At 36.1% G+C, this 12,077-nt stretch overlaps 1 protein-coding gene across 7 annotated transcripts in view; it reads right to left on the bottom strand.

The window, feature by feature from the left end:
• Positions 1 to 6,968: 6,968 nt before the first annotated feature.
• Positions 6,969 to 12,077, bottom strand: part of LOC127440018 (diacylglycerol kinase zeta-like) — a 111,050-nt gene continuing 105,941 nt past the window's right edge. For all 7 annotated transcript variants that reach the window (XM_051696860.1, XM_051696418.1, XM_051696563.1 and 4 more), the window contains one exon: positions 6,969 to 10,733. In XM_051696860.1, the coding sequence (XP_051552820.1) occupies positions 10,617 to 10,733 (117 nt within the window). In that variant the 3' untranslated portion in view covers positions 6,969 to 10,616. The remainder of the gene's footprint in view (positions 10,734 to 12,077) is intronic.

The following is a 12,077-nucleotide window of genomic DNA, read 5'->3' as shown; positions in this document are numbered from 1 at the left end:
AGGTTATACAATGCTTGAAATTGCCAAAAAAACTTAAGATTTTATTCAAAGATGTACACTACAGTCTTCAAAGACAAAGGACAACCGGCTCTAACAAGGACAGAAAGAGATGTGGAAGGCCCAGATACAACTAAACAAGAGGATAAGTACACCAGAGTCTCTAGTTTGAGAAATAGACACCTCACATGTCCTCAGCTGACAGCTTCATTGAATTCTACCCGCTCAACACCAGTTTCATGGACAACAGTAAAGAGAAGACTCAGGGGTGCAGGCCTTATGGGAAGAATTGCAAAGAAAAAGCCACTTTTTAAATAAATAGAAAAGGTAAGAGGGGGCAAAAAAACACAGACATTGGACAACAGATAATTGGAAAAGAGTGTTATGGATCTTAACCTCATTGAGCTTTTGCGGGATCAGCTAGACTGTAAGGTGCATGAAAAGTGCCCGACAAGACAGCCACATCTATGGCTAGGTCTACAGGAAGCGTGGGGTGAAATGTCACCTGAGTATCTGGACAAACTGACAGCTAGAATAACAAGGATCTGCAAAGCTGTCGTTGCTGCATGTGGAGGACTGAGAATTCTTTGATGTAGTTTAAGAAGTTCTTTCTATCAAATTGTAATAGTAATTAATGTCCTGACTATACATTGTGATCAGTTGAATGTCACTTTGGTGAATAAAAGTACAAATTTCTTTCCATAAGAGCAAAAAAAAAAAAGAAAAGAAAAAAAGAAAAGGTTTATGTAGCCAAATACATTTAAACTCAGTTTTTCACAATTTCTGACATTTAATCATAGAAAGCATTTCCTGGCTTAGGTAATTTAGGATCACTACTTTATTTTAAGAATGTGAAATGTCAAAATAATAATAGAGAGAATTATTTATTTCAGCTTTTCTTTCTTTCATCATATTCCCAGTGGGTCAGAAGTTTACATACACTTTGTTAGTATTTGGTAGCTTTGCCTTTAAATTGTTTAACTTTGGTCAAACATTTTGGATAGCCTTCCACAAGCTTCTCACAATAAGTTGCTGGAATTTTGGCCCAGGTATGCTTGGGGTCATTGTCCATTTCGAAGACCCATTTGTGACCGAGCTTTAACTTCCTGGCTGATGTCTTGAGGTGTTGCTTCAATATATCCACATAACTTTCCTTCCTCATGATGCCATCTATTTTGTGAAGTGCACCCCAACAACATGATGCTGCCACCCCCATGCTTCACGGTTGGGATGGTGTTCTTCAGCTTGCAAGCCTCACCCTTTTTCCTCCAAATATAATGATGGTCATAGACTTTTTTCACACTCCGGGTTTTGGAACGCGAAGTAAATGATTGCAGGATAAACTTCAACAGCGGCGAATGGGAGACCACAGAAAATATTATTTTCACTAACCCATTTGCTCCAAGAACAAAAGAAAAATCCACTATTATATTTGAATGACTTTCCAGAAGAGGAAAAAAAAAAATGAGAGTGGTGGATTAAGACAGTCAGATGAGAGAAGATGCCAAATTTACTGTCACTCTCTCAGCAGCTCTTATAGAAACCCCCTTGCAGCTATGGTAATTAATTTTTTAAAACTAAATCCAGGGTAATATAACAAAAAGCATAATGTTATAAATTTACACTCAATATTTAAAAATTTATAATATAAAAAATTTGCTAGATTAAGGCTGATTAATAAAGCAGAAACACATCATCACAGTCTGTGAAAAAGGTCTATTATGACCAAACAGTTCAATTTTTGTTTCATCAGACCAGAGGACAGTTCTCCAAAAAGTAAGATCTTTGTCCCCATGTGCACTTGCAAACTGTAGTCTGGATTTTTTATGCCGATTTTGGAGCAGTGGCTTCTTCTTTCTGAGCTGCCTTTCAGGTTATGTCAATATAGGACTCGTTTTACTGTGGATATAGATACTTGTCTACCTGTTTCCTCCAGCATCTTCACAAGGTCCTTTGCTGTTGTTCTAGAATACATTATACGTTCATCTCTAGGAGACAGAATGCATCTTCTTCCTGAGTGGTATGATGGCTGCGTGGTCCCATGGTGTTTATACTTGCATACTATTGTTTGTACAGATGAACATGGTACCTTCAGGCGATTGGAAATTGCTCCCAATGATGAACCAGACTTGTGGTGGTCCACAAAATATATTTTCTGAGGTCTCGGCTGATTTCTTTTGATTTTCCCATTATGTCAAGCAAAGAGGCACTGAGTTTGAAGCCTTAAAATAAAATACTCCAATTCAGTATACCTCCTAAGCTAATTCTAATTGTCTAAAGGCTTGACATAATTTTCTGGAATTTTCCAAGCTGCTGAAATGCACAGTTAACTTAGTGTATGTAAACTTCTGATCCTCTGGAACTGTGATATAGTCAATTAAAAGGGAAACAATCTGTCTGTAAACAACTGTTACAAAAATTACTTGTGTCATTCACAAAGTAGATTTCCTAAACGAATTGCCAAAACTATAGTTTGCTAATATTAAATCTGTGGAGTGGTTAAAAAATTAGGTTTAATGACTTCAACCTAAGTGTATGTGTGTGCATATATATATATATATATATATATATACAGTCATGGCAAAAAGAAAGTACACCCTCCTTGAATTCTATGGTTTTACGTATCAGAACATAATAAAAATCATCTGGTCCTTAGTAGGTCTTTAAATTAGGTAAATACAACCTCAGATGAACAACATCACATGACATATTACACCGTGTCATGATTTATTTAACAAAATAAAGCCAAAATGGAAAAGCCATGTGTGAAAAACTAAGTACACCTTACGATTCAGTAGCTTGTAGAATGACCTTTAGCAGCAATAACTTCAAGTAATCGTTTTCTGTATGACTTTATCAGTGTCTCACATCGTTGTGGAGGAATTTTGGCCCACTCTTCTTTACAACGTTGCTTCAGTTCATTGAGGTTTGCGGGCATTTGTTTATGGACAGCTCTCTTAAGGTCCCGCCACAGCGTTTCAGTCGGGTTGAGGTCTGGATTTGACTGGGTCATTGTAACACCTTGATTCTTTTCTTTTTCAGCCATTCTGTTGTAGATTTGCTGGTGTGCTTGGGATCATTGTCCTGTTGCATGACCCAATTTTGGCCAAGCTTTAGCTGTCGGACAAATGGCCTCACATTTGACTCTAGAATACTTTGGTATACAGAGGAGTTCATGGTCGACTCAATGACTGCAAAGTGCCCAGGTCCTGTGGCTGCAAAACAAGCCCAAATCATCACCCCTCCACCACCGTGCTTGACAGTTGGTATGAGGTGTTTGTGCTGATATGCTGTGTTTTGTTTTCGCCAAATGTGGCGCTGTGCATTATGGCCAAACATCTCCACTTTGGTCTCGTCTGTCCAAAGGACATTGTTCCAGAAGTCTTGTGGTTTGTTTAGATGTAACTTTGCAAACCTAAGCCATGCTGCCATGTTCTTTTTAGAGAGAAGAGGCTTTCTCCTGGCAACCCTTCCAAACAAACCATACTTGTTCAGTTTTTTTCTAATTGTACTGTCATGAATTTTAACATTTAACATGCTAACTGAGGCCTGTAGAGTCTGAGATGTAACTCTTGGGTTTTTTGCAATTTCTCTGAGCATTGCACGGTCTCTCCTTGGGGTGAATTTGCTGGGACTTCCACTCCTGGGAAGATTGGCAGCTGTCTTGAATGTTTTCCACTTGTGAATAATCTTTCTCACTGTAGACTGATGGACTTTAAATTGTTTGGAAATGACCCTATAACCCTTCCCAGATTGATGGGCAGCAACAATTGCTTCTATAAGATCATTGCTGATGTCTTTCCTCCTTGGCATTGTGTTAACACACACCTGAATGCTTCAGACCAGCAAACTGCTAAAACTTCAGCTTTTATAGAGGTGGTCACACTTGCTGATGATCAGTTAATCAAGGGCATTTGATTAGCAGCACCTGGCTACTACTTAGCCTCTTAATTCCTATGGAAGCAGTAAGGGTGTACTTAGTTTTTCACACATGGATTCTCCATTTTTGCTTTATTTTTGTTAAAGAAATCATGACACGGTGTAATATGTCATGTGTTGTTGTTCATCTGAGGTTGTATTTACCTAATTTTAAGACCTGTTAAGGACCAGATGATTTTTATTATGTCTTGATACGTAAAACCATAGAATCCAAGGAGGGTGTACTTTCTTTTTCCCATGACTGTATATATACAGGGTTGGGAGGGTTACTTTTGAAATGTATTCCACTACAGATTACAGAATACATGCTGTAAAATGTCATTTTAATGTATTCCGTTAGATTACTCAAGGTCAGTAACATATTCTAAATACTTTGGATTACTTCTTCTGCACTGGTAGATTTTTTCACTTGTTTTGACTATAAAAACTCTGCCAGTACATTAAGATAAAATACACATGTTAAAAATACATTCTCTGAAAAACCTAAATATCTTATGCAGTGTTGTTTCTAAAACAAGATAAATCAAATTGATCTTGTTTTAAGGATTTTTAGATATTTTTACAGGAAAACAATACAAAACTTATTATCAAGAATATGATTTCAAAGATACAATATCAAAGGTCTTACAAGAAAAAAATAATATGACCATGCCTGGTAACATGTGCATGTAATGACTAGAAATAGCATTTTATCTTAGTGTAAAGCTGACAATTTACACAAGGTTTATTTCTTCTGCTCCAAACTTACTTCAAGCTTACTTCTCTGTCTGCTCGTATGAATGTAACACAACATAAGAAATGTATATATATATATATATATATATATATATATTCTTTTTACTGAATAAATGAAATAAACTCCAACATTTCAACACAAAGAGAGAATCAAGAGTGGTGAAGAGCGGCGCTTTGAGGGAACTAACTTACTGAACAATGAAGCATTCTCATTTCAGTGTAATGGTCACATTTTCAGGATTATCCATTCATACAAGACGGGGTGATAATTCATTGACTAATATAACACCTCTCTCAGAGAACTGAATTCCTCTTCACTTAATACCTCTTCCTCTCATCTCTGTGCCAGCAAATCACTCCTGCAGAGACAAAAGGAAACTGCTGTACAGCCCATTGAAGAGACTGAACTTCTGTCCCTCACAGCCTCATTGTCATTCCCATCAAAAATCAAAGATGGCGCTGATGTGAATACGGTCTATATATTCCAGGGTTGTTTCAACTATATTAAAATTAAAACTGCACCGAGTTGTTCCAGACACGAAAGCCTCACAGCAATCCATCTACAGTAGGCTATATGGATGTTTGTGAGGGAGAGCTGGACATATTTGTATGCTTGGTATTTCCCATACATCTCTAGATATGTACTATAGTTTCACAAGAATTATATAGTGTGAAAATAATGCAGTTTAGACTGCAGTGACATGCACAGACCTTAGCAGCGAAAGGGGTGGAAGGATAAAAAAGGGCACTGATTTAAAACAACATTTTCTTTTATGAGTATTAATTATAAACGCTTAACTAATCTCTTTGCTTTTTGAGTATTTAACCATTTTCTTGTACATACAGTACATCATTATTTTCACAATGTCACAAATCCTTTGTCACAAATAATAGCCTATTCTGTTGTATTTCTCACAAAAAGCACCATGGTAATACACTTGTTTATTTATTTATTTTCAGACATGGTCTGTGATAACCCCATGTTTTTTACATGTATCATAGTAAAACAATGGTATTTTTTAAAGTACCTTGGAGTATCATGACAGTATCATGAAATATGAACATGATCAATCATTCAGTACCATGGCATTACCCTGGTAACGTGGTGCACGGTGCGAAGGAGCGATGAGAACGTATATCATGCGAGTAAGGGCAGCTGGTGGAGTTTCTGGTGCCCTCAAGGGAGTTGGTGCCCTACGCAGACTGCAATATGCATATAGGGAGCTGTGGTACTGTGGTAGCCTAATGGTATGTTTCTGAAAGTGATTAGTCGAATGGCTTATTAGTTTCAATAAAACCAAACTGGCTTTGGATGAACCGGACAGCTCCTTCAGTTTATGTCAATTTTCTATAAAAGACGAATTTAATTTATATCACTGAAAGCGACGCTACCTCTCCCATTATAACTAATAAATCTGTCTACACTAGTGGTACACGATGTTGGAAATGTGGTAGCAATCGAGTATTATTCTTTTGATGAACTTACAACACAATACATGGAGTGGACTTTTTATCCGACCTGTTACCCGTCTGAGGTAATGGCACTTCGATGTTCCAGGGCGAATTCAAAACTGCATTTTTGCTTCCTTGAAGGGCACTCCTGCGGGAGGGGATGCCAGTCAAAATGCCCACGATTTACAAAGTTATATCATAATAACACATTCTTACTGTTATTGTGAGACTATGACGAGATTTTAATTTTGTTTTATTTAACTACCTTTATTTAATTCTACCCTTTTTCTGGACGACCTAAAGAGCACTTTGCGCCCCTGCTGCCCCCCGTTCTGTGCACGCCAGTGATAGACTGTATCAAAATTAATGACTGTCTGATGGGATAGTTACTTTCATTGTCTGCACTGTAAAGATACCAAATCCAATGATGCTGTGGTGCATATAGCTTGAGAAATTGAGTTCTTGAACAAGTTGAGTAGCTATGTGTTAGGACAATATAAGAGAAATACAATTCTTCACAGGTTCCACAAAAAAAAAAAAAAAAAAAAGCCTACATTGGCAAAAACAGAGCCAAAAACAAACTCTTTCCGGAGGTTGGAACTGTATATTCCAAAAATACCCAGCACAGAACACAATACTGACTTGAAGCCTACTACTGACAACTGGTTGATTCTGAAATTAAAACACTGGTTTTCTTTAGAATAAGCCACAAATGTATTTTAATTGGAAATGATTCTTTATAGGCATTGCTAGATAATGGACAAAGATATAAAGACCATCTAAGGTTTCCAGTCTCTTTAAGATATCCTTGTGTTTTAAGCAACAAATGATCTGACTGTTGAAAGAACTATTCAGTATGCTTTATTATGTTATGAACCAGACAATAACAGAATAAGTTCATTAAAGCTAACAAAGAGATAAATATTGACTAACATTACACATTTGTATTGTATTATACAAGGGATCTATTGTATTACAGAACAAAAGATTCATAAAACACTTCTTAAAACCAAATGAGTATACTGCACTGGAATACATGCTTTCTGATTTCTACTCATCAAAAACTCTGAATAAATTCTAGCTTTGAATTGCACTGCAACTCAAAACAATATAAGAACTCGACACAAATTAATGCCAATGTCAGAACATTTTTCCCTGCAAATCAATGAAAGATGCCGCTCAATCCTGCTTTCATGCATCTCAAATGATAACTAAAGGCTTAAGAGCTTAATTGAGTGAGAAAATACACAGCAACAAAACACATTCAGAAATTCAAAATACATACATATTTCATTGTTTTGCCCTTTGAAAGTGAAAGGAGACCATTAAAGAATGGAGAAATGTGACATTTCTTGGAAAATTTAATCTCTTAAGAAATTAAAATTACAAAATGGAGTACATATTGAAAATGTTGATGTATGAGATAATGAAAATGGAATATACTTATATAGTGTCTCCACTAGATAAAGTAAAATGGCAGGGGTATTAGGGAAATGCAATCAATGAAAAAAAAAAAAGTGCTTGCGGACAATTTGTTAATGGTATTGGATTTATACTCATGATCTGTTGGCTGGACAAAAATGAACTTCATCATAGCAGAAGACTGAAGAGATATCACAGTAGAGACATCATAGTAGAGGAGACTGAAGTTCAATGATGTAGTAACCACCACATACAACCTCGTTGAAACTGAGTAGGTGGACAGTCCATTTGCTTACGCAAATATGCAAATAGACCACACATGCCCTTAGAGGTATAATGATATGCTAAATGCAAGTCCACGGAAGTAGTAAATAACAACTGGCAATATAAACATCCACATCAGTTAATAGCTGTGGATTGCTTTCACTGAACGATTTAATGAAGTAACATTGCAGTAATCTAAAAACTAAACATTCCCTAGCCAGTCAACAAGCCATATAGCTAATTATTCTGACATGCATTCATCAACTGAAAATGAGCACTTAATTCAATTGCTTTTAATTAAACAGTAGACATATAAACACTTGTAATTATTGAAGAAATTTAAGGCTGTTTAATTTTTAAGGACTCAATAAATATTAATAAATGATCTATGTACAAAATGTCCAAATCAATTAGATGCATTAAAGAAAAAATTGTAGTGTATTTAGTACTCACATTTTAAATAAGAAATTTATATAATAATAGTAATAAAAAAAGAGAAATAAAATCATACACCCAATAAAATCTGCATTCAGTGACATTAACATTTGTGACAGCTCAGTATTTAGAAATGAATTAAAATATTTGGGGCAAAGCTACACCAGATGTCCTGCCTATTAGTCTGACAAATTCTAGTTTTAGGATTATGATAATTATGGAGCAATGGAAAGCCTCAAAACAAAATTGCCTCCTAATCCCTCCAATCACTGTGAGAGAGTGTAAGACAAAGTTCCTTAAAGCTGTTTATCTCATATGGTAAAATGAAATGATCAAAATTCCAGCACAAAAGAATAAAGCTGGCATGATTGTGTGGAAAGTGCTATTGGCTTGAAGATCACTGTTAAAGGTTTAGTCAGTCTGCTAGTCTAATTCTTCCAGAATTCATCTGTGGACATACAGTAGCAGACTGAAGACACATGTATGCCTAAACGATGTAAAATAGCATTTTCATTCCTGTAGTTTTCATCTCCTACAAGTCACTCTGAGCCACAATTCTTTAACACCAATGCTCAAAACTAAGACATGCTCTTCATCCTATTTTATACTTTGGACAACCAGCCTTTATGCTGAAGTCTCAGTAGGAATAATATAAAATGATAAAAAGGAATTCTTCAGCTCATTTTATGCACCAATTACACAGATTATCTGAATGACAAGCCCGTTTTTCCTTTCTAAAAAGTGCAAAATTGTCCTAAACTCCTTTCAGAATTTAGACTGTGATCATTAAGACATATCACGTATCTTTATTGTAAGAGATAGTTCAGTGATTGAGCGTTCATGGCATTATGATGTCATTCATCAGGGCTCCTGTCATCCAGCTGTCAGGGTGAGGGCGTTGGATGGATAGATGTTTAAACACTCAAATTGTATTTCCAAAGAAAGCATAACACAGTTATGAAGATGCATTTCTGACAGTGTACAGTTAATGAAGGGTAGTACTGCCATTAGCATGTGCAGTGTATTGAATCAGCATACACATAACGACATTTATTGTAAAGAACTGTCCAATCAATGTCACATCATTAAAGTAGCAAAAATGTCTGGACAAATAAGAATTTCATTCTGTGATGCAAATAATTGAAATATGTTAATTTAATTATTAAATATGTGTAGGTTCAAGGCCAAATTAATTTTAATAGATAACTATTTTTGAAAATAAATAGTATCCTAAAATCTTAAATCTGCATTAAGACACCAGCAATAAAAAACAATAATAAACTAACTCACAAACACTTTTAACAATTAGCTGAATCAAAGGAGAGCGAATTCTGTTCTGATCTCCAATAAACAAAAATCGAATTTACAGTTTTATAATACAAACATGACAACACATCTGCTATAGCTATAAACCATATAAACATCTATTTACTTAAAATTATGGTAGGAAAGTAGCTATAGTTTAGTACGTCAATTATAAATCCAGAGTAGAGAGTAAAGAAGGCAATCAAAGCTACAGTGCAAATGCCTCTTGAACAGAAAGCTACTCACATACATTTACAGTACCAAATGTTCTTATTTGAAACAGCACAGGAATCTATGAAAATGCAAAATGCTTTCAACAACACACCTGAAAAATATCTAAACAGTTCTGATCCTTCAAATTAACACCCCACAAAACATTCCATTCCTTGAGCAATCACTGAAAGAAAACACTTACAGTGCAGGGGAAATCTAAAGAGTTACATTTTCTAAATATCATATCATTAATGGCCATACACTAATTAGAAAATTCATCAGCTAATTGAAATGTGGTTTCAGGTTAAACACCAAGAAGGTGACCTACTGTACAGTCATGTTCTGGACCACTAACTAGTCAAACGTATTTGAGCACAGCTATAAAAGAGCAAAAGTAAACCTGTCAGGGCTACAGTGACTGCTTGGGCTAAACTTACAGACAGTGGAGGACTGCCCTAACCCACAGGTTAGCATTCAGCACTTGCATTTTCTAAACCCTCATTTGCAATTATCTAACATTCAGCATTGTCATTCTAGAAAAGCAATTAACTTGAGTGCATTAACAAGGAGGGAAATGCATCTTGTTACATACATACAAATACTAAGATGTTTTGGCAGTGCAATAAAATTTAAAACATCAAGTCCGACAGGTCATTCAGAGAATGATGCTCAAAGCTAAAGACCTCTTCTGAGAAAGTTACTGTAAGTGTGTGACCATCTCCCCTCTCTGGAAATGTATCAACCCCTTCTGCAGTCCAGACAGCCTGCTATGGGTTTATCAATACATTTTTGGTTACTGTTTTTTTGGCACAAGATAAAGACACCAGCTGAGGTGAGGGGTGAGAGGTCAGAGGTCAGACTGCAGTCTCCTGGTCCTCACGCTGGATCATTTGGTAGTGCTGACGGTTCTCCAGATATGCCGCAAGATCTGCATCCTTCGCCTTCTCTGCACGATGCTTTGGAGTATCACCCTGGAAATTAAGAGATATGTTGAGTTGAAACAACAATGACGAAATATGACTGTACTGCATTAAATAAGAAAAGTAAATAAATAACATCTCAAATCTAGATAGTCAGATATGGTTGTTGGTCAGAATTCATGCAAAATGCTTGAGAGGTTAAAGTTGACCACTTCTAATTAAACACTTTACAATAAGGTCATATCCATTTACATTAACAATGAACAATAATTTTTTACAGCATTTATTAATATTGGTAAGTGTAAATGTATCAAAATACTAATGTTCGTGTTAGTTCATTTTGCATTAACTAAAATTAACGTATACTAATGTAAAATGTTAATGTAAAAAATATTAGTATATGTAGAAATTAACCAAGATTAATAAATGCTGTAAAAGCATTGTTATTAGTTAATTTTTGTTAACTACTGCGTTAACTAATGCTAAAGAATACAACCGTATTGTATCTTATCTGTTTATTTGGGAACTCCATTTGACTCTTATACTCTCTGCATTAATGAGACTTATAGACTTGGTTCTGTTTAGTAGTGATAAAGTAACCATGTCCCACAGACCATAGTACAATAGTACCAAAAGTATGAATACAATTGCAATTACAAATAGGCCACAATCCCAACTACAAATACAAATGCAATTGCAAATACAAACAAGAACAAGCTCTGCAAATTGAAGCAAAGTACACAGAAAAGATTTATGGCTGCCCACAGGCCTTAATTAGGGATAGTCTACAGATTCTTCATGAACAATGGAGGAGGGAAATCAAAGAGCAGACTGAGCCTCTAATGGTAAACATGTTCTCTCTGAAAACTCCTCTCTTTTTTCATGCTGCTGGTGCCAGCATTGCTCATCGGTAATTGTTGTTAATTGCAGGCAGGCCTAGTGCATAGAGTCTGAGAGAATGGTCTGGACTGTTCCTCTCGGACAAAGTTTGGAGCAGTCAGAATGCCTGCCAGGCGCTTTCATTGTTGCTGGACTGGTGAAGCTGATGAAGCTGCCTTTGTTTCGGGAAAATACAGTACGACTGGGCACCAGCACCTTTTCATCCTCTGCAACTTATAGTGCAGTATTGCATCCCTCCATTTCCAGCCTTTCAGATGAGCATGACAAAGCCATTTCCGGAAACCTGTCAAAAGCAGAGTCCTGCAGCTTGCACAAAGGACAATATTTGCGATGATGAACTGAGAGAGATGAGTAACACAGGAGGGCAAGTTTTGCGGTAGTGAGACTGAACCCCGTAGGACATGCTAGGCAGAAATATAACCACTGTTTTATAGCACTTTCAAAAACCAGCATTCATCATCATACAAGTCTCAAGGAAGTGGAAAAATAAAACAA

This window comes from Myxocyprinus asiaticus, chromosome 1 (genome assembly GCF_019703515.2).
Source record: "Myxocyprinus asiaticus isolate MX2 ecotype Aquarium Trade chromosome 1, UBuf_Myxa_2, whole genome shotgun sequence".
Lineage (NCBI taxonomy): Eukaryota > Metazoa > Chordata > Actinopteri > Cypriniformes > Catostomidae > Myxocyprinus > Myxocyprinus asiaticus.
This window is presented reverse-complemented; position numbering and strand designations above follow the sequence as displayed.